Here is a 25326-nt window from a genome sequence, read left to right on the forward strand (position 1 = left end):
GTCATTATAATGAAATCCACTGTATCTGGTAATTTGAAAGGAATGCTGTCTCCATGTGGGCGAGTTTCTACGACATTACGGACCGTTTCTGAAACATAATTTCACGACAACTGTTATTACAAAAGTTGTATTTACCTTATGGTTTATTACTTTAGATTTAATTACTTGTAAAAACAAAAACCATCACTTTCAAGTTTTGTATTATTTTTTCCATTCACCACATTTTTTAGCAAAGTTTGACAGTATCCCATAATTGTGTCGCACTTTTATTTACCACTGCGATATTTTGACTTTTTTTGTTATTATTGTCGGTCATGCAGGTGCCAAATAATTTTATTTGACAAGTGGGACTGACTGGTAGCGTCACTGGAAGAGTTCGATCCTTGTGCGCGGCGGTGGAAGTGAAGTGGAATGTCAGTGTTGGTCGGCTTGACAAATTAATGTTGAAGTGAGGGTGTGTTCGCCATTTACCTGGACGGCCATCAGTGCTCTTGTGACTACTTTACTAAACGAGGACACAGATACAACTGTACATTTGTATTTATTGTGTTAACGCTGGCTACTATTCTGAAGAAAGCAGGGTCCGGATTAAAGGTATGCTTGTGAAGGGAGGGAGTAGTAAAAACTGCTTTTGTCGTTCGGGAAAACCTTTCTTATTTCCTGTATGGTGTTTGGCCTTCAGCTAAAATAGGTAGCTAGCTAACTAGCTAGCCACAGACAGAACGTAGCTACGGTAGCAGACCAGTCATTTCCAAATTCTTTCGAATTAAGATAATTTAGCAAAAGTGGAGGGTCAGTCTCACCATAAGAATTAACATGTCAACTGCTGGGTAATGTTACTGCAAGTGTTGTTACATTGGAACCTTCAGTAGTATCGTTTTCTATTACCATCATCGACATTCTTTTAGCTTTTCACCTGGCTGAGCTTTTTGACAAGTGAGTTAATTAGATATGATGATTTGCATAAATTTTCCATAGAGCGATATGGGAATTATTGGCTAGTAAAGTGAATGAGAGCAACTAGTTAGCCTAGCTAACTACTACTACTACAGTACAAGCCATTGATCACAAATAATTCTAACATAGGCCTAGTTATGCATGTAGTTAGTTGCATCTCCTTCCAAACCAATGTTGTCTTTGAGTGGTATGGGAATATTATTGTAGCAAATAGAAATTGAGGTTGACCAAACTGTATGATTGGTTCAGCAAAGGTGATCAATACTGGTAATGAGTTGGTTCAGGCACCCAAACAAACGCATTGTCTGGCTTGTTAAGATCCAATCATGTTTGTAGACTGTAGTTAGCTGTGTGTGCAACATATGTAGCTAAGTGTCTTGCTCAGCTCTGTGGATAAGAAATTGGGGCATAAACATGTTCCTCCTTATCCTTTCCACGGGCCGGTATTGAAGGAATCTCTGTGTGTTGTCTGCCTTTTCGTTTGGGCGTGGTGTGTGTGTGCATGAGGATCACTTGATGACAACCTGACATGCCTAAGAATAATGGACTCAACTGTCAAAGCACATTATCTAATGTGTGTTGTGTAAATAGATCTGAAAATACTTGAGTTGTTGGTTGTCCAATTGGTCATCTAATCTTAAAAGTAGAGTTGTTTAGTTAGTTGTGCAGCCACCAAAATCCCATTCAGTGGATTGCGAATTGTATATCACAATTACTGTGAATGTGGTGACAAAAATATTCTACTGCTCTACGTGTTGTTGTCTAATATCATGTCTTCTTTCCCCTCCCAGGATGCGAAGAAGGCTCTGAGTCGGGGCTCCAAGATGAGTGTGACATCATGGTTCCTGGTCAGCAGCTCAGGCACAAGACACCGGTTGCCACCAGAGATGATCTTTGTAGGCCGGGAGGAGTGCGAGCTCATGTTGCAGGTGTGTATGACATCTACAGCACCTTCTGTTTACACACCAGACACATCAATCTGTCATGTGACCCTTAGACAATCAGCTGTCCATTCACACTCTTGTGAAAGGATGTAGCCTATAATAGGGTCATGACTCAAAGAAAGCAAGTTAGGTTAATGTACTAGAGCTCTTGTAGGAGTTGATCTGTGTGTACTTGAGAGGTTTGTGTTACGGGTGTTTTTAAGAGTAGTGCCTGCTGGGAGAATTGCCTCTGGCAACCGTTCAATGTTAAAGAAAAATGCTTACTTATACATTCCACCCTGCTGTTTTTCTCCATGTTTCCTGGTTCTAGTTACTGTTTGGAATTCTTTGGGAATGTCTCTCTGTGTACTTCTCGCTCTTAAGCCACTGGAAAAAAGAACGCTGCCTTGAAAATAGTTTATAAACTTTCATCAGTCTGTGGTTTATTCAAAATGCCCTTCCCACCACATCTGCTTGCAGAATTGAAAAGCTGCTCTTGTCCACATTCAGGCATCACTTTCAGGCATCATTGGAAATGTTGCTTACTTACGGTCCATTCGGAATGTATTCAGACCCCTTGACTTTTTAAACATTTTGTTATGCTACAGCCTTATTCTAAAATGGATTAAACACAATCTACACACAATACCCCATAATGACAAAGCAATAACAGGATTTTAGAAATGTTTGCAAATGTATTAAAAATTAAAAACAGAAATACCTTATTTACTGTTGTCTCGTTGAGGACAGGGATGATGGTTTGAGTTGTGTGAAGTGGTCACTCTGCCTGTTCAGTGTCAGACTGGAGTTGTCAAAGACTCCAGTCATCAAAGACATAGACTGTTCTCTCTGCTACCGCACGGCAAACCGTACCGGAGCACCAAGTCTAGGTCCAAAAGGCTCCTTAACAGCTTCTACCCCAAGCCATAAGACTGCTGAACAATTAATCAAATGGCTACCCGGACTATTTGCATTAGTGTCCTAAGTTTTCATAACTGTGACCTTAATTGCCTACGGTCTGTAAGCTGTAAGTGTCTTAACGACCGTTCCACAGGTGCATGTTCATTTATTTTTATGGTTCATTGAACAAGCATGGGAAACAGTGTTTAAACCCTTTACAATGAAGATCTGTGAAGTTATTTGGATTTGTTCGAATTATCTTTGAAAGACAGGGTCCTGAAAAAGGGACGTTTCTTTTTTTGCTGTGTGTGTGTGTGTATATATATATTGTGATGTCACGAGAGGCTACACAGCTTTCAGCGGGATTGCTCAAGTAGTGCAAGGAGACCAGGCTCAACCAAAACAAGGATTTTATTAAAGGTCTTGGGAAACTAACGAAAGTATAACACAATTCTGTTCTCTGGTGGCTCTTTAAGGGTTAACAGTTCAGGGATGTCTCTTCCACATCCAAAATCATAACTCTCCCTCGCTCAAATAACTTTTCCCCAGTCTTACTGTATTCCACGTTGCAGCTAGTGGCCAACCCAGCAAAACGTCCTTCCAAATGTCCCACACGTATTTCCACAGGTGCATATATCCAAAGGTGAGTATTTCCCAAAGGTAAGTATCTCCAAATCCTTATATTCCTCATGGAAGTGGACGTGCAGCACTCTTGTCCTCCAGAGACCCAGCTTGGAGACTGTCTCTTCCCTTCAACAAACCTTCAGCTCATCAGCTCCTGATTGGTTTCAGCTGCGTGGGAAGATTGGCCATAGAGGGTTGGAGTTCCCGACCATACCAGCAGATGGAGCCATAGCTGTCTGGGTTTGCAGCCACCTCAGGGGGATGTAACGTCCCTCCAGGACACAGCCTCTCGTGACATCACAATATATATATATATATATATAATAATAATATGCCATTTAGCAGACGCTTTTATCCAAAGCGACTTACAGTCATGCGTGCATACATTTTTTTTTTTTTGTGTATGGGTGGTCCCGGGGATCGAACCCACTACCTTGGCGTTACAAGCGCCGTGCTCTACCAGCTGAGCTACAGAGGACCACGATATGTATAAAGAGGATTGGGATGAAACCAAAATAGAACTTTTTGGTAAAAACTCAACTCGTCGTGTTTGGAGGACAAAGAATGCTGAGTTGCATCCAAAGAACACCATACCTACTGTGAAGCACGGGGGTGGAAACATCATGCTTTGGGTCTGTTTTTCTGCAAAGGGACCAGGACGACTGATCCGTGTAAAGGAAATAATAAATGGGGCCATGTATCGTGAGATTTTGAGTGAAAACCTCCTTCCATCAGCAAGGGCATTGAAGATGAAACGTGGCTGGGTCTTTCAGCATGACAATGATCCCAAACACACCGCCCGGGCAACGAAGGAGTGGCTTCGTAAGAAGCATTTCAAGGTCCTGGAGTGGCCTAGCCAGTCTCCAGATCTCAACCCCATAGAACATCTTTGGAGGGAGTTAAAAGTCCGTGTTGCCCAGCGACATCCCCAAAACATCACTGCTCTAGAGGAGATCTGCATGGAGGAATGGGCCAAAATACCAGCAACAGTGTGTGAAAACCTTGTGAAGACTTACAGAAAATGTTTAACCTGTGTCATTGCCAACAAAGGGTATATAACAAAGTATTGAGAAACTTTTGTTATTGACCAAATACTTATTTTCCACCATAATAATCGCAATAAAATGCAAATGAATTACTTAAAAATCATACAATGTGATTTTCTGGATTTTTGTTTTAGATTCCGTCTCTCACAGTTGAAGTGTACCTATGATAAAAATTACAGACCTCTACATGCTTTGTAAGTAGGAAAACCTGCAATATCGGCAGTGTATCAAATACTTGTTCTCCCCACTGTGTGTGTGTATATATATATATATATATATATACACAGTGAGGGAAAAAAAAGTATTTGATCCCCTGCTGATTTTGTACGTTTGCCCACTGACAAAGACATGATCAGTCTATAATTTTAATGGAAGGTTTATTTGAACAGTGAGAGACAGAATAATAAAAAATTAATAATAATAAAAATAAAGAATAACAAAATACAAATCCAGAAAACGCATGTTATGAATTGATTTGCATTTTAATGAGGGAAATTAGTATTTTACCCCTCTGCAAAACATGACTTAGTACTTGGTGGCAAAACCCTTGTTGACAATCACAGAGGTCAGATGTTTCTTGTAGTTGGCCACCAGGTTTGCACACATCTCAGGAGTGGTTTTGTCCCACTCCTCTTTGCAGATCTTCTCCAAGTCATTAAGGTTTCGAGGCTGACGTTTGGCAACTCAAACCTTCAGCTCCCTCCACAGATTTTCTATGGGATTAAGGTCTGGAGACTGGCTAGGCCACTCCAGGACCTTAATGTGCTTCTTCTTGAGCCACTCCTTTGTTGCCTTGGCCGTGTGTTTTGGGTCATTGTCATGCTGGAATACCCATCCACGACCCATTTTCAATGCCCTGGCTGAGGGAAGGAGGTTCTCACCCAAGATTTGACGGTACATGGCCCCGTCCATCGTCCCTTTGATGCGGTGAAGTTGTCCAGTCCCCTTAGCAGAAAAACACACCCAAAGCATAATGTTTCCACCTCCATGTTTGACGGTGGGGGATGGTGTTCTTGGGGGTCATAGGCAGCATTCCTCCTCCTCCAAACACGGCGAGTTGAGTTGATGCCAAAGAGCTCCATTTTGGTCTCATCTGACCACAACACTTTCACCCAGTTCTCCTCTGAATCATTCAGATGTTCATTGGCAAACTTCAGACGGGCCTGTATATGTGCTTTCTTGAGCAGGGGGACCTTGCGGGCGCTGCAGGATTGCAGTACTTCACGGCGTAGTGTGTTACCAATTGTTTTCTTGGTGACTATGGTCCCAGCTGCCTTGAGATCATTGACAAGATCCTCCTGTGTAGTTCTGGGCTGATTCCTCACCGTTCTCATGATCATTGCACCTCCACGAGGTGAGATCTTGCATGGAGCCCCAGGCCGAGGGAGATTGACAGTACTTTTGTGTTTCTTCCATTCTCACCAAGCTGCTTGGCGATGGTCTTGTAGCCCATTCCAGCCTTGTGTAGGTCTACAATCTTGTCCCTGACATCCTTGGAGAGCTCTTTGGACTTGGCCATGGTGGAGAGTTTGGAATCTGATTGATTGATTGCTTCTGTGGACAGGTGTCTTTTATACAGGTAACAAACTGAGATTAGGAGCACTCCCTTTAAGAGTGTGCTCCTAATCTCAGCTCGTTACCTGTATAAAAGACACCTGGGAGCCAGAAATATTTCTGATTGCGAGGGTCAAATACTTATTTCCCTCATTAAAATGCAAATCAATTTATAACATTTTTGACATGTGTTTTTCTGGTTTTGTTGTTGTTATTCTGTCTCTCACTGTTCAAATAAACCTAGCATTAAAATTATAGACTGATAATTTCTTTGTCAGTGGGCAAACTTACATAATCAGCAGGGGATCAAATACATTTTTCCCTCACTGTACATACATGCATACATACAGTACCAGTCAAAAATTTGGACACACCTACTCATTCCAGGGTTTTTCTTTATTTTTACTATTTTTTACATTATAGAATAATAGTGAAGACATCAAAACTATGAAATAACACATGGAATCTTGTAATAATAATAATAATATGCCATTTAGCAGACGCTTTTATCCAAAGCGACTTAGTCATGCGTGCATACATTTTTGTGTATGGGTGGTCCCGGGGATCGAACCCACTACCTTGGCGTTACAAGCGCCGTGCTCTACCAGCTGAGCTACAGAGGACCAACAAAGTGTTAAACAAATCAAAATATGTTTTATATTTGAGATTCTTCAAAATAGCCACCCTTTGCCTTGATGACAGCTTTGCACACTATTGGCATTCTCTCAACCAGATTAATGAGGTAGTCACCTGGAATGCATTTCAATTAACAGGTGTGCCTTGTTAAAAGTTAATTGGTCGAATTTCTTTCCTTCTTAATGCATTTGAGCCAATCACTTGTGTTGTGACAAGGTAGGGGGGGTGTATACAGAAGATAGCCCTATTTGGTAAAAGACCAAGTCCATATTAGGGCAAGAACAGCTCAAATAATCAAAGAGAAATGACAGTCCATCATTACTTTAAGACATGAAGGTCAGTCAATCCAGAAAATTTGAAGAACTTTAAAAGTTTATTTAGGTGCAGTTGCAAAACCCATCAAACGCTATGATGAAACTGGCTCTCATGAGGACCATGAAGCATGGAGGAGGAGGTGTTATGGTGTGGGGGTGCTTTGCTGTTGACACTGTCTGTGATTTATTTAGAATTCAAGGCACGCTTACCAGCATGGCTACCACAGCATTCTGCAATGATACGCCATCCCATCTGGTTTTGGCTTAGTGGGACAATCATTTTGTTTTTCAGCAGGACAATGATCCAACACACCTTCAGGCTGTGTAAGGGCTATTTGACCAAGAAGGAGAGTGATTGAGTGCTGCATCAGATGACCTGGCCTCCACAATCCCCCGACCTCAACCCAATTGAGATGGTTTGGGATGAGTTGGACCGCAGAGTGAAGGAAAAGCAGCCAACAAGTGCTCAGCATATATGGGAACTCCTTCAAGACTGTTGGAAAAGCATTCCAGGTGAAACTGCTTGAGAGAATGCCAAGAGTGTAGAAAACTGTAATCAAGGCAAAGGGTGGCTACTTTGAAGAATCTCAAGTATAAAATATATTTTGATTTGTTTAACACTTTTTGGGTTACTACATGATTCCATATGTGTAATTTCATAGTTTCATTATCTTCACTATTATTGTACAATGTAGAAAATAGTAAAAATAAAGAAAAACCCTGGAATGAGTAGGTGTCCAAACTTTCGCTATATATATTTATACTTTTTTTAGTTAGTAAATACTTTCTTAAAACTGCATTGTTGGGCTTGTAAGTAAGCATTTCACCGTAAGGTCTACACATGTTGTATTCGGCGCATGTGACAAATAAAATGTGATTTGATTTCAACCAGTGGGTACTATAAGCACCAGGTTAATAGTGATTATTTGCAGGAATGTAAGCAAACTCAAAGGCCTATCCGTTCGACTATGAGCACACTGTGTATCTACTGTACATGCATGTAGCCTTAATTGCAGATATTTTGTTGCACTGCTTATGACAGTATCCAGTCTGAGGTTTGTTAGCCCATCAGTATGTGATGCTCAGGTATGTTCTCTGTCTTGTTTTACAGTCGCGCAGTGTGGACAAGCAGCATGCTGTCGTCAACTACAGCCCAGCCACAGACGAGCATATGGTGAAGGACCTGGGCAGCCTGAACGGGGTGAGTCCATGTACCCTCCTTGTCCCCTGCATACAAGTTAAATAAAGGATCCAGCCAGCCACAGCCCTCCCTGGAGGGTCCAGAGGCCCACTACCAGTCCCCCAGGCCCAAGCACAAAAGAGCCCTCTCTCAGTGCCAGAGATGGTTGTTAGAGCAGCAATGAGCACTGCATTTTCTGCTGTCCTGGGCCTTTTCTTCTGGTCTCTCTCTCGCTCTCTCTTCTTCTGGTGTCTCTCTCTCGCTCTCTCTTCTTCTGGTGTCTCTCTCTTCTTCTGGTCTCTCTCTCTCTTTTCTTCTGGTGTCTCTCTCTCTCTTTTCTTCTGGTGTCTCTCTCTCTCTTCTTCTGGTCTCTCTCTCTCTCGCGCTCTCTTCTTCTGGTGTCCCTCTCTCGCTCTCTTCTTCTGGTGTCCCTCTCTCGCTCTCTTCTTCTGGTGTCTCTCTCTTTTCTTCTGGTCTCTCTCTCTCTCATTTCTTCTGGTCTCTCTCTCTCTCTCTTTTCTTCTGGTCTCTCTCTCTCGCTCTCTCTTCTTCTGGTGTCTCTCTCTCGCTCTCTCTTCTTCTGGTGTCTCTCTCTCGCTCTCTCTTCTTCTGGTGTCTCTCTCTCGCTCTCTCTTCTTCTGGTGTCTCTCTCGCTCTCTCTTCTTCTGGTGTCTCTCTCTCGCTCTCTCTTCTTCTGGTGTCTCTCTCTCGCTCTCTCTTCTTCTGGTGTCTCTCTCTCTCTTTTCTTCTGGTGTCTGTCTCTCTCTCGCTCTCCTTCTGGTCTCTCTCTCGCTCTCTCTCTCTCTCTCCTTCTGGTCTCTCTCTCGCTCTCTCCTTCTGGCTCTCTCTCTCTCTCTCTCTCTCTCCTTCTGGTCTCTCTCTCTCTCTCTCTCTCTCTCTCTCTCTCTCTCTCTCTCTCTCTCTCTCTCTCTCTCTCTCCTTCTGGTCTCTCTCTCTCTCTCTCTCTTCTGGTCTCTCTCTCTCTCCTCTCTCTCTCTCTCTCTCTCTCTCTCTCTCTCTCTCCTTCTGGTCTCTCTCTCTCTCCTTCTGGTCTCTCTCTCTCTCTCCTTCTGGTCTCTCTCTCTCTCTCCTACTGGTCTCTCTCTCTCTCTCTCTCTCTCTCTCTCTCTCCTTCTCTCTCTCTCTCTCTCTCCTTCTGGTCTCTCTCTCTCTCTCTCTCTCTCTCTCTCTCTCTCCTTCTGGTCTCTCTCTCTCTCTCTCTCTCTCTCTCTCTCTCTCTCTCCTTCTGGTCTCTCTCTCTCTCTCTCTTCTGGTCTCTCTCTCTCTCTCTCCTTCTGGTCTCTCTCTCTCTCTCTCTTCTTCTGGTCTCTCTCTCTCTCTCTCTCTTCTTCTGGTCTCTCTCTCTCTCTCTCTCTCTCTGGTGTCTCTCTCTCTCTCTCTCTCTCTCCTCTGCTCTGTCTCTCTCCGTCTCTCTCTCTCTCTCTCCTTCTGGTCTCTCTCTCTCTCTCTCTCTCTCTCTCTTCTGTCTCTCTCTCGCTCTCTCTCTCTCTCTCGTCTCTCTCTCGCTCTCTCTTCTTCTGGTGTCTCGCTCTCTCTTCTTCTGGTGTCTCTCTCTCTCGCTCTCTCTTCTTCTGGTGTCTCTCTCTCTCTCTCCTTCTGGTCTCTCTCTCTCTCTCTCTCCTTCTGGTCTCTCTCTCTCTCTCTTTCCTTCTGGTCTCTCTCTCTCTCTCTTTCCTTCTGGTCTCTCTCTCTCTCTCTCTTTTCTTCTGGTGTCTCTCTCTTGCTCTCTCTTTTCTTCTGGTGTCTCTCTCTTGCTCTCTCTTTTCTTCTGGTGTCTCTCTCTTGCTCTCTCTTCTTCTGGTGTCTCTCTCTCGCTCTCTCTTCTTCTGGTGTCTCTCTCTCTCCTTCTGGTCTCTCTCTCTCTCCTTCTGGTCTCTCTCTCTCCTTCTGGTCTCTCTCTCTTTTCTTCTGGTCTCTCTCTCTCTCTCTCTCTCTCTTTTCTTCTGGTGTCTCTCTCTTGCTCTCTCTTCTTCTGGTGTGTCTCTCTCGCTCTCTCTTCTTCTGGTAGTGGGTTCGATCCCCGGGACCATCCATACACAAAAATGTATGCACACATGACTGTAAGTCGCTTTGGATAAAAGCGTCTGCTAAATGGCATATTATTATTTTATTACTATTATTTCTTTTCTTCTGGTGTCTCTCTTGCTCTCTCTTTTCTTCTGGTGTCTCTCTTGCTCTCTCTCTTTTCTTCTGGTGTCTCGCTCTCTCCTTCAACATAGATGGCCATTTACATAACTGCATAATCTCATTAATGCATTAACGTACAGGTAGGATAGCTTAACTTTCACTGGGAAAACAGCCAACTGCAAAGCATCTTAGCTTTGGCAAACCCCAGAGGCTGTGTGTGCAAGGAAATGACCTGGAACTAACTCATTTATCATCAGTGTCTGTTATTAGTCCAATGGAATTAAACTAATCAGGATTGTTGTGAAAACATAATTCCTGTGTGTAGATTTTTCTGAAGCTTTCAATGTAAACACACAAAAAAACTAACTTTATTTATTTTCTCCCCAGACTTTTGTGAATGATCTGAGAATCCCAGACGAGACTTACATCACCCTGAAGCTCTCTGATGTCATCCGCTTTGGATATGATATCCTTTTGTTTATCTGATAATGATTTTGTAATTTTCTTAGTGTTTTATTGATTCTTCATTGATTAGGGATTTTCTTGATTGGATCAAAAGGATGCATACTTTTTAACCTCTGAGTGCTCTGTTGTAATTATTTCTTACAAACAATTGGATTTCATAAAGTTTTGTCTACAATAGCTGTTAGAAAGCAATTTAAAACATTCATTTTCTTCTTCCTCTGTGGTTTGTGCACCAAACTCTCCCAGCATATTAATTCCTTGTGGTTTGAGTCAGGGGTTTTAGATTATGTTCAACTCCGGACTGAAAATCTTTTGGACCCGTGAACCTCTGAGCTGAAAAACATGAATAGTGAAATTTAGTTTAGATAACAGGGAGAAAAGCTGCTTAAAGGTAGACATTTAGACATGTCACATGTCTCAGAGTTGTCAGAAAGTTAGAGCTTCAAGGAATGCATAGGCTAATAATTAGACAAGATAGCAAGTGTCAGTGACATGTATTATTTATTCTAACCCAATGGCTCCTGTCAGAATATGCCTTCCTTAGCTCTGCTTCCACATTGTCATGTGTACATCCTGGAGAGGAGTCAACACAAGGTGCCAGAGGAGGCTCTCAAAGTAAGTGCTAACTTCCACACATGTACATATCATCTATGAATATGAGTGATAGTCAGGTAGGGGCTTCTTCATATCCTACTTTCCTCTTGTGTTTATTAGCATGAGAAGTACACCAGCCAGCTGCAGATGAGTGTGGAGACCCTGGAGGCCAGGAAGAGAGAGAAGGAGAGGCAGCATGCTAAGGAGAAGACCAGAGACTCATCCTGCTTCAAACAGGAGAAAGCCGAGCATAAAGCTGCCCTCGCAGCAGGTAAAACCCTGTTTAACTCGCAACTTCAAGTCTGCCCCAGTCCACCTCTTGTTGTCCTTTTCTTCTAGCGCCCACAGTATAGGTGCTATCCTATATTATAGACCAGGCCTAGGCATTTTCTCTGCAAGGTCAAAAATTATAGCAAATACAATTGATGAACTTAACTGTTTGTCTTGTCACAAACAGTACCAGTAAATACCAGTCTGTTATGCCTTAGGTAAAAGATAGCTGCTGATGTCGGTTTCAATATCTTATTTACATGAGGAAGAAGAAGAAGAAGCCTTTTATACCACAAACTGTTAGAGGATCTGTTAAGATGTACACAGCTCTCCTTGTTAAGCGCACCCCTAGTGTGCGATCAAGCTACCTTGTGAGGGGATCGGGTCAAAGGTTCAATCCAGTAGGGTCAGACGAGCAGCATTACTAGTGTGGAACTCCAGTTGGCAGGGTGAGTGAAATTATATTGGGCTTGCCTGCTGAGCATGTTGAGCTGGGACAGATAAAGTCTTATGTCTGTCTGCCATGCCTCTGGACTGGGGCTGACCCCAGGGAGGCAGGTAGCTTAGTGGTTAAGAGCGTTGTGCCAGTAACCGAAAGGTTGCTGGTTCTAATCCCCGAGCCGACTAGGTGAAAAATCTGTCGATGTGCCCTTGAGCAAGGCACTTAACCCTAATTGCTCCTGTAAGTCGCTCTGGATAAGAGCGTCTGCTAAATGACCAATTTATTTATTATTATTATTATTTACTCCTGGTGGTGCTAGCACGTGCACTAGAAGGATTAGAAAGGTGCGTGCGTGCGTGCGTGCGTGAGGCTGTGTTTTTCGTGCCAAGCGGGCACTGCTGTTAGGGGGATTGTGGATTTGCTGTCTCACTCACCGTACAGTCACAGTACTTACAGGTGTCCCTCTGTCCTCAGCTCTGCTTTTGGGCTACATCTTTTGGGATTTTATATGATTTACAGTGCAGTTAGGTTCTTAAAGCACTGAGGGGTGTACTCAGCAGGGGAATGAAGGGGTGGACCATCACTAGTGGCTTTAACTACTGACAGTCACAAGGTTATGACACTACAGACCTCCAGCCATTAACACTTAGTTTAGAGGTTTACGTTCAGCCTCCTCCTCTCCCACTGCCTGTATGTGATGGGTTAATGTAGCTACTGACTGATTCCTTATGTAGCTACTGACTGATTCCTTATTTCCTTCTGAAGCAGCTGGACTGGTGAGGTGACCACAGTGACAGCACAGTGTCAGGGTCCCCACCCTGTTCAGACATTGAGGCTGTGAGCAGGATATGTGTCTGTTTTTCCTGCAGCCTTGCAAGGTGTGGACTGTGGAGCCTGACCTCCTGCTGCTGCCTGTCTGTAAAGCAGTCTGCTGGCTCTCTGAGTGTACAGTAGGCCTGGGTGTGACTGTAGTCTGACCTGACAGGACCTAGGGCTACTCACTGTTTCCACCATAGACATTACAGTAACTGTCCACTGTTTCCAGATTTCTTTGAAATATGACCTATAATGAATTACAATATGAGTAAAATTGTTTCCCTAATTATGTTAAAAAGCAGATTTTCTGTGTTGGAATGGTGTGTGTGCGTACCCCAACAACAGAATGGTGTGGGTGTATAACAGTCATTAAAAATATTAATACAAATATTATTTAGATGGACTGAGAAGCTCAGTTTTGGTGACTTTTTAAAATAACATTCTAGTCCAAAATGAATGAAAATAAAAGTATGCTGACACCATCTAAAATATAATTTCCACCTCCAGAAATGAGCCCAATAACACATAGTAAAATTAGTGAATTTCTATTTTTACATATTAGGCCATGTAAATAGCCTATGCAGGGTCCACATTATCAGGTAGGCTATGCCTGTAGCCCAACTGATGCAGCAAAGTGCAAATAAATAGGCTGAAGCATGGGGTTACCTATCTGCATTTATCCTATTTGGCTAATCATTAGGCAGATCCCAAATGTGATCTTTTAACTATTGTAGTTATTATCCTATTGATAAATGTTATGTCCCACAAAACTTGCTTAAACACAGTGAATATAATGTAGGCCTACCTGTTAGGGTAACTTGGGGTAACACGCCCCCTGCCTGTACTTCTCACAGAAACCACTTTGTCACAATTTTTCCCCCAACACTTCCCTAGTTGCCACTACTCTTGCGCAACCAAAAATATTGCCTCATCACAGTTTAAGTAACTCCCCCCAACATTTTTTTTTTGGTAGAGTGGCGTTGTACTCCAAGCTACCCTACAATTGGTATTACATTTATCCCCACTCGCCCCTATGCACTCACTGCAAATTGCAGAGCAGTAACATGCTTAACCATACTGCTGCTAAAAACTCTGGGTTTAAAATGGTGCAGTTCGTGCATATTTAGGAGTTGAGAAATAAATAAAGTAGGAATGGAAAGCTGGGATCCCCCTCTTTTTAACAAAGGCCATTAAAGCTGCTGTTTTCGCGATTGCAAGTTGACTGCTTGTCAGAATGCATGTTTCCCTCCCTATTGCACTCATAACTTGAATGCGCCACAAGAGGAATATTTATCTCGTGTAGAACACACAGCAACAAGCCTACTAGGTAAGTAGATAAATCAGACATCCCCATAGTATAGTAGTTTTTTTGTTCATTACTCATTTTGTTTGCAGAGGAAAAGTACATGTGTACTGTTCTAGCATCTTCAAAGTGCGCCTCAGCAGAAATATTTTTTATGTACCAAAATGAGTGTAGCAGAAACACTGAATCAGCTATTCCCAGGCCCTAGACCAAGCAGGGAGAGGGGCCTTCTGTTATAAATGTGGTCACCTGATACACAATACACAATCCTCCTGGGAGGAGAATGAGACTGGACACTGCTAATCCTAATCTTCAATAAAGGGAGGACAACAACAACACTGGCCTGCAGAGTTTACAGTGACTCATCTCTCCAGAGCAGAACATTGAGACAAACTGCTATAACCTTCCATCTACAGTACACTGAGTGTATAAAGCATTAGGAAAACCTGCTCTTTCCATGACAGACTGACCAGGTCAATCCAGGTGAACGCTATTATCCCTTATTGCCACTTGAAATGTTTAAGCCTCGAGACAATCAAGACATTAATTGTGTATGTGTACCATTGAGGGTGAATGGGCAAGATAAAATATTTCAGTGCCTTTTGAACAGGGTATGGTAGTTAGGTGCCAGGCACACCAGTGTGTCAAGAACTGCAACGCTGCTGGGTTTTTCATGCTCAACAGTTACCTGTGTGTATCAAGAATGGTCTTGACACAACTGTAGGCTGCATTGGAGTCAACATGGGCCAGCATCCCTGTGGAATGCTTTCGACACCTTGTAGAGTCCATACCCTGACGAATTGAGGCTGTTCTGAGGGCGGAAGGCTGAATGCATACATGAGTCAACGTTTTGGACGAGATGGGTCCCATTATGTCTGCGAAAACCAAACACTGCATTCCACAATAAGAACCTCAAATGGTCAAGCATGGTGGTAGTAGTGTGATGGTTTGGGGATGCTTTGCTGCCTCAGGACCTGGATGACTTGCCTTAATAGAAGGAACCATGAATTATCCTCTGTATCAGAGAATTCTACAGGAGAATGTCAGGCTATCCGTCTGTTAGCTGAAGCTGAAGCGCAGCTGGGTCATGCAGCAAGACAATGATCCAAAACACACAATCAAATCTACATGAAAATGGCTAAAAGCAACAAATTTGAAGTTTTGGAATGGCCTAGTCAAAAGTCCAGACCTAATCCCAATTGAGATGTTGTGGCAGGACTTGAAACGAGCAGTTCATGCTTGAAAACCGACAAATGTCGCTTAGTTAAAGCAGTTCTGCATGCAAGAGTGGGTCAAAATTCCTCCACAGGGATGTGACAGATTAATCAACTACAGGAATAATTTGGTTGCAGTCATTGCAGCTTTTTTACACAGGGGAATTGGGTGTCGCCAAACTTTGTTAATTAAATAAATAAAATATGTAGATTTTTTTTGTTATTTGTAAACTCAGGTTTGTAAACTCAGGTTCCCTTTATCTAATATTATGTTTTAGTTGAAGATCTGATAACATTCAGTATAAAAAATATGCAAAAATAAAGAAAATCAGAAAGGGGGCAATACTTTTTCACAGCACTGTACATACATACATACATACATACATACATACATAATCATGATTGATCCATATTAATATGTATTTATCCATCTGAGCAGTAAGGGCACTGGGACAGATTTCCTGTCACCTTCATTGCTGTGATGACGTTTAACAGCTGGCTGGCCAGCTCGGGATGCTAGCCTATATGGCATAAATCAGATTATCCACATGCCTGGTGTCTGGTTGAAAACTAAACAGCTCCATTGGGGCTCTCTCACACTGGCCTAAATAAACCAAACTACTACAACTCCAAAGTGCTGTTGCCCAGGACACACAATAAGACATCAACAGAGAGAGAGAGCGAGAGGGGGAGGAACAGAAGGGCACGTCACTAATTCCATTTGGTTTACCCAATGCTTCATTTCTAGTTACACAGGATGGATGACACACCTAAAATAGCTTGTGTACCGTCTATAGAAGGCCTACTGCATTGCCACAGAGCCAATAAAGTTTTCTATGTCAGCATGCATCAGGAATGATGAACTTTAAATGCAGAGTCCACCTCAAGTAGTAGAGTGGAGACTAGTGTTTCCGCTGCACTCATTTTGGTGTGGAACATGAAAAAATATCTCTGCTGAGGCGCACTTTGAAGATGCTAGAACAGTACACATTTCCTTTTCCTCTGCAAACAAAAAGAGTAGAAAAATCAGACAACCCCATTGTAGAATAGTTTATATACAGTGGGGAGAACAAGTATTTGATACACTGCAGATTTTGCAGGTTTTCCTACTTACAAAGCATGTAGAGGTCTGTAATTTTTATCATAGGTACACTTCAACTGTGAGAGACGGAATCTAAAACAAAAATCCAGAAAATCACATTGTATGATTTTTAAGTAATTCATTTGCATTTTATTGCATGACATAAGTATTTGATACATCAGAAAAGCAGAACTTAATATTTGGTACAGAAACCTTTGTTTGCAATTACAGAGATCATACATTTCCTGTAGGTCTTGACCAGGTTTGCACACACTGCAGCAGGGATTTTGGCCCACTCCTCCATACAGACCTTCTCCAGATCCTTCCGATTTCTATACGGACTTTCAGCTCCCTCCAAAGATTTTCAATTGGGTTCAGGTCTGGAGACTGGCTAGGCCACTCCAGGACCTTGAGATGCTTCTTACGGAGCCACTCCTTGTTGCCCTGGCTGTGTGTTTCGGGTCGTTGTCATGCTGGAAGACCCAGCCACGACCCATCTTCAATGCTCTTACTGAGGGAAGGAGGTTGTTGGCCAAGATCTCGCGATACATGGCCCCATCCATCCTCCCCTAAATACGGTGCAGTCGTCCTGTCCCCTTTGCAGAAAAGCATCCCCAAAGAATGATGTTTCCACCTCCATGCTTCACGGTTGGGATGGTGTTCTTGGGGTTGTACTCATCCTTCTTCTTCCTCCAAACACGGCGAGTGGAGCTTAGACCAAAAAGCTCTATTTTTGTCTCATCAGACCACATGACCTTCTCCCATTCCTCCTCTGGATCATCCAGATGGTCATTGGCAAACTTCAGACGGGCCTGGACATGCGCTGGCTTAAGCAGGGGGACCTTGCGTGCGCTGCAGGATTTTAATCCATGACGGCGTAGTGTGTTACTAATGGTTTTCTTTGAGACTGTGGTCCCAGCTCTCTTCAGGTCATTGACCAGGTCCTGCCGTGTAGTTCTGGGCTGATCCCTCACCTTCCTCATGATCATTGATGCCCCACGAGGTGCGATCTTGCATGGAGCCCCAGACCGAGGGTGATTGACCGTCATCTTGAACTTCTTCCATTTTCTAATAATTGCGGCAACAGTTGTTGCCTTCTCACCAAGCTGCTTGCCTATTGTCCTGTAGCCCATCCCAGCCTTGTGCAGGTCTACAATTTTATCCTTGATGTCCTTACACAGCTCTCTGGTCTTGGCCATTGTGCAGAGGTTGGAGTCTGTTCGATTGAGTGTGTGGGCAGGTGTCTTTTATACAGATAACGAGTTCAAACAGGTGCAGTTAATACAGGTAATGAGTGGAGAACAGGAGGGCTTCTTAAAGAAAAACTAACAGGTCTGTGAGAGCTGGAATTCTTACTGGTTGGTAGGTGATCAAATACTTATGTCATGCAATAAAATGCAAATTAATTACTTAAAAATCATACAATGTGATTTTCTGGATTCCGTCTCTCACAGTTGAAGTGTACCTATGATAAAAATTACAGACCTCTACATGCTTTGTAAGTAGGAAACCTGCAAAATCGGCAGTGTATCAAATACTTGTTCTCCCCACTGTACTTACCTAGTCGGCTTGTTGTTGTGTGTTCAATGCAAGATAATTATTCCTCTCGTGGCGCATTCAAGTTATGAGTGCCATAGGGAGGGAAACAATGCATTCTGACAAGCAGTCCAATGCACAACAATTCTTGCAATCGTGAAAACAGCAGTTTTAATGGCCTTTGTTAAAAGAGGGGGATCCCAGCTTTCTCTTCCTACTTTATTTCTTTCTCAACTCCTAAATACAGTATGCGCGAACTGCACCATTTTAAACCCTGAGTTTTTAGCAGCTGCATGGTTAAGCATGTTACCACTCTGCAATTTGCAGTGAGCGCAAAGGGGAGAGTGGGGCTAAATGTAACACTGGTCAATTGTAGGGTAGCTTGGGGTACAACGCCACCCTACCTAAAACATTTTTTTGGGGGGTAGTGACTTAAAAAATGGTGATAAGACAGATATCTTTAGTTGAGCAAGAGTAGTGGCAACCAGGGAAAGTGTTGGGGGGAAAATGGTGACATGAAGTGGTTTCTGTGAGAAGTACAGGTAGGGGGCGTGTTACCCTAACAGGTAGGCCTACATTATATTCAGTTTTTATGCACGTTTTTTGGGACATAAAATTCATCAATACGATAATAACTAGTTAAAAGATCACATTTGGGATCTGGCTAATGATTAGCCAAATAGGATAAATGCAGATAGGTAACCCCATGCTTCAGCCTATTTATTTGCACTTTGCTGCATCAGTTGCGCTACAGGCATAGCCTACCTGATAATATGGACCCTGCATAGGTTATATACATGGCCCAATATGTTAAAATAATTTAAAATATATAATTTTACCAATGTGTTATTGGGCTCATTTCTGGAGGTGATAATTGTTTTAAATGGTGTCAGCATACTTTTATTTTCATTCATTTTGGAGGATGATGTCCTTTTTAAAAAGCCACTAGAACTGAGCTTCTCAGCCCCCCCACCCCCCAACTCACCTCAGTGACCTTTTCCCCCCACTGCTACAAAGCTTTCCAGAGGAAACACTGAGCTGATTCTTCTCTGTTCTCTGATCTCGTTCTCTCTCTGTCCATGTGTGTGTTTCTGTTAGTGGCCAGCGAGGCTCCGGTGTCCAGGCCCACTCCTCTGTATGGACAGCCGTCGTGGTGGGGGGAGGATGATGCTGAACACAGTGAAGGACAGCGGCCAGACGAGGACCCTGCAGGTCTGGAACAAACATTACTATTACTCGATCAATTCATTTGTTGATCAGGATATGTATGAGTGAGTGTGCCACTTTGAAAGAGGCCTGGCATTTTAGTATTTTTTTAGTCATTTTAGCAGACACTCTTATCCAGAGCGACTTACAGTTAGTGACTGCATACATTTTCATACTGGCCCCCCGTGGGAAACGAACACTCAACCCTGGCGTTGCAAGCGCCATGCTCTACCAACTGAGCTACAGGGGACTACAGTATTGTTATTAGCTGTGCTGGCTCATAAAGGTTACAGCCCTTGTATTTGATTAGAGTGGCAAACATAACACTTTGTTATGGCACCACATCAGTGTTGGATGCAGTGTACTAAGAGATGAATGGTGTTTAGCTCTGTGCAAGCTCTGTAGTTCCCACTGGTGACAGGGAGCTGCCAGTGTCACACTGAGCCAAGCCAGTCCAGGACCATGTCAGGCCAGTGGGCAGCGCCTCGTGATGGATTACCCTGTAAACCCAGGGGACAGGGTAGAGGAGGGAGGGTGACTGTTAGCCTCGCTGGAACAGATTACCTCTCAGCCACTCTCCTTTGGGACTCCAAGCTCCCACAGTGACATTTTTCCACGTCCAGCTGGCCTGGCACCCACTGATTGGCTGATGTATTTGTTTGTTAGCTCCAGCAGCTAGACTGAGCAATGTTGTTATTTGTGGCTTCAGCTTTAGAGAAAATACTTGGCAGAGACAGATTTTTTTTTCTCTGTTTTCCTTGACTGGTGTAGTATGTCACAGTTGTTGGTTCTCCCCGGTAATATTTCATTAGAGTAGTGTCTATGATTCTTTCCCTTACCCACCTCACATACTGCATGTCCTTTGTGCCTGCAGTTTACAGTATTGGCCTATATAGTATTGATCTATATAGACCTACTGTCTTCCCACTGTGTCTGCCCCCACAGAGAATACTAAAGAGGGCTCCAGACATGAGGTCAACGGCTCCCTGTCAGACAGCCAGGCCAAGACAAACTACTCACACCACAGGGAGCTAAGCTACTTTGAGATTCCCACCAATCAGTTCCAGCAGCGGGAGGTCCATGAGGTTCCCACTAAGGACACTGACCCCCCTGCTGGCCCTGTCCCTGTTCTCCCCCCAGCACCCACCTCCACCCCCACACCTCCTGTGGTGCAGAGCCACGCCTCCTTCACCATCGAGTTTGACGAATGCACACCGGGCAAGATCAAGGTCAAGGACCATGTGACCAAGTTTTCCTTCCGCCAGCAACACAAGCTCCCGGGTAAGGAGGCATTGACAGCGCCCACTGAGGTGATGTCAACGGAGAGCAAGGTGGCTGATTGGCTGGTCCAAAGCGACGTGAGAATGATGAGGAGGAGGTCTCGGACGGAGGACATGTTCAGCACAAAGAGTGAGCTGCCCATCTACAACGAGGCTTCTACAGGTAAACACTCTGACCATTTATACACTGAATCCACTGTCACTATCCTCTGTTGCTGTCTGAGAGCTAACGTGTTTCTGTTTTTATAATCAGGCCACCATTATGAGGCTATCCAATTAAAGCCACTGATGGGCCTTCACATGTCTCTACCACCCCAGCTGGCCCCACCGAGACCCTTCACCCACCCTGACTCAGAGGAGCCTCTGTCCAGCTCCCCTCCAGAGTCTCACTCCCCTTCTCAGAGCCAGGACAAAGCAGACCCCCAGCAGGCCTTCGTCATCGAGTTCTTTGACGACAATCCACGCAAGAAGCGTTCACAGTCCTTCACCAACAACACAGCCCAGCTTGACAGCCCAGGCATCAGGAACAAGCTGGAGAAAAGGTGCGGCCCCAGCACCCCCACCCAGCAGTACACCATTCCCTTGAAGGGTGCAGGTTCTGGAGGCCCGCAGAGGGCCGGCTCCCTGAGGAGGGAGAAGATGGAGGATCGGATCAGTAACGGCTTCTCCTCCCGCTCCATCCCTCTCAGGCCCTTTAGAAGTGTGGGCCGCAGGTCCAAGCTGGCCCAGGACTTCACGGCTGAGTTGCTGAGGGAGTCCAGACAGGAGTCTAGGCCTAGCATCAACACAACCTGGGAGAGGAATACTTCACCTGTGTCTCCTACCACCAGCCCTTCACCAACAGTAGTGGCAGCAGCCCCCCATTCCCACCAGACCCCACCAAGCCCCCCTCAGCCCCCTGTTCCATACCTGACTCAGACCTCCTCCCCTGTCCACCAGTCTGTGCCCCTAAAAGCCCCTCTGATGCCCAAGGCCCCACGCCCCATGGAGGCCCCACGCCCCATGGAGGCCCCACGCCCCATGGAGGCCCCACACCCCATGGAGGCCCCACGCGGCCTGGAGGCCCCAAGCCCCACGCAGCCTGGAGGCCTGGGGAATGAGGAGGATGATACCTTGAGTGAAGCAGGCACCTACACCATCGAGACGGAGGTCCAGGATAAAGAGGTGGAGGAGGCACGCAGCAAGATAGAACTGGCAAGTCTCTTCGCCTTACTCTCTGTAGTAGTCAGTCATTCTCTGTAGTCGTCTGTCATTCTCTGTAGTCGTCTGTCATTCTCTGTAGTCGTCTGTCATTCTCTGTAGTCATCTGTCATTCCCTGTAGCCGTCTTATCTCTCCAAGTTTGTTTAATATCACACCTTGTCATTCCATGTGCTTCACCATGAGATAACCTGCCTTGTCAAGTATTGGACAGCGATGCTATCTAACACAAGCCAACATGAGTGTCACACAGGAGAGCCAGTGGATGTGGCAGCCTCCAGCCCTGTAGAGACAGCATTCACACTCACACATCATGCTTTGTTCCTGACAGGTGTTTGGTGTTGTTGAGGGGCCAGAGCAGCCCAGCCAGACTGCTGCAGCAGCAGCATATAAGCCTGTTGAGTATCAGGACAGGGAGGAGTGTAGAGAGAGTAGCTCGGTGGATCTGAGGCCAGCTCCAGGGCAGGGACAGAATCTGGTGCAGGTAAACCCCCAGCTGGGCTCAGTGTGGTGACACATTCCCACAGCTAACCAATCAACAATCAGTCAATTTAATCGATTGATAAATCAATCAGTCTGCTGGTTCAATAAGCTTTCTGCCCTGGAAGCACAATTCTGCATGTTCTGGTCTTTCATGATTCTCCATGGTTCTCATCTCCCTCTTAGATCTTTAGTTGTTTCTGGGGATGTTGGTGTTGTAGTTCTTTACTTCCGACTGGGTTTGGGTGTGTCCAACTGGTTCTCTGGTGGTGTCCTTGGTTTCTATCTAAGGAGTGGAATGGGTGTGGCGGTAGGGATGTTGGATTTCTGCTGTCATAAAATGTAATTTTCAGATATAAAAACGATCCCAACATCCTAAGCTGTAAATGTGTTTATTCGCCAAATAGATTTTTCAATCATCAAATATAATTTCTGGAACGTGATTGTGTTATTTTTCCTTATATTTTAAGCCTGATTGTGTTTGACTACTGTCGAGACATGTGAATAACTAGTGTGATCCTCCCTGCAGGTACCTGGTGGCTCTAAGTGGGTGTCTCGCTGGGCCAGCCTGGCAGACAGCTACACAGACTCTGGCCCTGCCTCAGGCCTCTTCAACATCCCCTCACAGATGGACCTGTCAGGAGGAGGTAAGACACCTGATGGGAATTTGAAATGATAATGAGTTATAGTCCTGATTATCAACTTGATTAAAAATGCATCTGCCTGTTTCCATTCAGTTGGTGGGAGAACCGTCCATCAGGCGACGCTCAGTCGGAACATCAACAATGTGGAATCGGAAGGCCAGAGTTCCAGAACACAGCGGATTCTGCCTCAGGCACCGTCGATGGAGAAGAATGAGACTCCAACTCCCAGCATTCTTATCCATCAGGACACTTACTTTACCTATGATATCAAAGAGAGGAGCTCCAGAGTCCCCGGACCACAGGAGGACCTCAACAACCTGTCTGTACAGCACGACCTTGACCCAGACAGCCTGAGTGATGCCAGTAAGTCAGACGACGGCTCCATCGTGGAGCAGAGGAAGACACCCACACCAGAGACGACAGACAAGAGTTCATCTCAGAGCAGAGAAGAGGAGAGGCCCACACTCCCAGCCAAGTCTACATCATTCTACATCGGCTCTAAGGAGACTGTGTCTAAACAGGAGCAGGGATCCAGACCCAATACACCTAAGACTGAGAGAAAACCACCTCCTCCCAAGACACCACAGTTCTCCATAGCCACCCTGACCAAACAACAGGATGGACAAGACTTACAGAAGACGGTCAAGCTCAACTCATCAGCTCCCAAGCTGGACTACCAGGGCAGAGTCAGCCCTCAGCCCAAGGAGATCTCAGTGTCTCTGGTCAGGCAGGAGAGCTTCACTAAGGACCAGCCAAGTGATGCTGCCCAGGTCACCAGACTCCCTCACATCTCCAGCCAGCCTGCTCTGAGTGACCCTGACCCTGCTGAGGCGTTCCAGGGTGTCTGCAGCCAGGACACCCACTCCTACCTCAAAGGGACCAAGGACACTCTGGCTGCCCTGGAGGCCAAGCTCCAGGCCCAGCCACCTGATGTTGCTCCTCGCCCCATAGATTACTCTCTGTCTGGGGAGTCTGACATGGACTCAGCCAGCACTGCCAGCCAGCACAGCAACCAGACTGCCCCCAAGACCGGATCCAAGAAGCCCTTTATCACTAGTGGCCTTCAGAGGGAGAGGTCCTCTGCCAGCTCCTTCACCCAGGAGTCCAGTCGCCAGCAGTCAGCCCTCGATCGCCTGTCAGAGAAGCGGCGGTCCCAGGGAGTGGACATCAGCAGGAAGCCTGAACAAGACCGGAGGCTGGGGATGAGACGCTGTGCAGGAAAACATGTCTCCATGGACCTGAGTGATGACCCCCAGAGCTTCAGCTTACCCTACTGGCCTGAAACCATCTCCTCAGACCAGGAGGGCTCCCGGCCCGCTGCATGCAAGAAGTACACCGTCCCTCTGCAGAAAGAGGATTTCACTAAGTCCTCCAAAGTGACCCAGGCCCTAAGCCGCTCCAACAGCATGTCTGCCCCACGGCCCACAAGAGCTTCAATGCTTCGCCGGGCTCGCCTGGGCGAGGCGTCCGACAACGAGGGCACAGAGACGGACAGAATCTCCCAGAACTCACAGGAAGCCAGTGGGACCACCAAGGCCTCCCAGGACAGTAAGAAGCAGCTCTCCAGGCTGGACATGCTGGCTCTGCCCCGGAAGAGGACTAGCTCCTTCACCACTCCCAGTGATGCGGAGTCCTCTGCACCCAGGACAGGCTTCTCCAACCGCAGCACAGAGTCCAACAGCGGCTCTGGCCGTAAGGCCTCCGTGGCTGGGCCCAGCACTAAGCCTGCGCTAGGCAGGGCCTCTGGAGCAGGCAAGCTCATCACCCGCGTCCGCTCCAGCAGTGCCAAATACACCAGCAGCACAGCCAGTGAGTAACAGACACACATATCAGTGTCCCCTTTGCCTTTTAATATGTAATGTGATGTAGTACTGTCTTAGTTATCATTTATTACAGGTGTAAGAATCTGAAAGGTAAAACTGTTTAAATATGTCTCAGCCGTTCCTGTAATATTACAGAAATATAATGAAAGATGAAAATGACGTCTTCTGGATTGGAGGCATCAGAATGTAGGTCTGCGTAAAGGAGACAAGTCCTATTAATTATCTAGATGAATTGGTTCTGAGTGAGTTTGAGATCATTAGTTCAACTAACAAGTTATGAAGGTGCAAGCCTTGGTTGTATTCTTCTGGAGATTTGGTTTCATCAGCCATGGTTTAAAGCTCCCTGACCTTTGACTTGAAGTGCCTCCACTAACTACACTAATGCTGTATTGCTATTTGCAATTGAAATATAATCCCTTCAGTAAATTCTACTAGAATACCTGTGGTGAAGGTGGATACCATCTGCACAATGTTCTCATAATCATTATGTAATCTTCAATCATGATAACATAACTGTCTAGAACAATGTTGTGAGAATATTGTGGGTCAGATGCGGAATACCGTACTCTATCCTTTGAGTGATAATCTGTGGTTTAACTATACTTAACTACATTTCTCTCTACGTTGTGACTACTATATGACTATGGTCTTCAACAACATGACTTTGTGACAGTAGCCATTACTGTTGGGT

At 45.0% G+C, this 25326-nt stretch overlaps 1 protein-coding gene across 1 annotated transcript in view; it reads left to right on the forward strand.

Annotated features, from left to right (window-relative positions):
- Positions 1-385: 385 nt before the first annotated feature.
- LOC121539744 (centrosomal protein of 170 kDa protein B-like) overlaps positions 386-25326 on the forward strand; it is a 29503-nt gene continuing 4562 nt past the window's right edge. Inside the window, exons 1-13 of the mRNA XM_041848453.2 lie at positions 386-594; positions 1749-1886; positions 8066-8155; positions 10670-10758; positions 11169-11172; positions 11276-11362; positions 11462-11612; positions 19102-19215; positions 20155-20652; positions 20743-21683; positions 22020-22172; positions 22698-22815; positions 22906-24621. Of these exons, the coding sequence (XP_041704387.2) occupies positions 1782-1886; positions 8066-8155; positions 10670-10758; positions 11169-11172; positions 11276-11362; positions 11462-11612; positions 19102-19215; positions 20155-20652; positions 20743-21683; positions 22020-22172; positions 22698-22815; positions 22906-24621 (4066 nt within the window). The 5' untranslated portion in view covers positions 386-594; positions 1749-1781. The remainder of the gene's footprint in view (positions 595-1748; positions 1887-8065; positions 8156-10669; positions 10759-11168; positions 11173-11275; positions 11363-11461; positions 11613-19101; positions 19216-20154; positions 20653-20742; positions 21684-22019; positions 22173-22697; positions 22816-22905; positions 24622-25326) is intronic.

This window comes from Coregonus clupeaformis, chromosome 25 (genome assembly GCF_020615455.1).
Source record: "Coregonus clupeaformis isolate EN_2021a chromosome 25, ASM2061545v1, whole genome shotgun sequence".
NCBI lineage: Eukaryota > Metazoa > Chordata > Actinopteri > Salmoniformes > Salmonidae > Coregonus > Coregonus clupeaformis.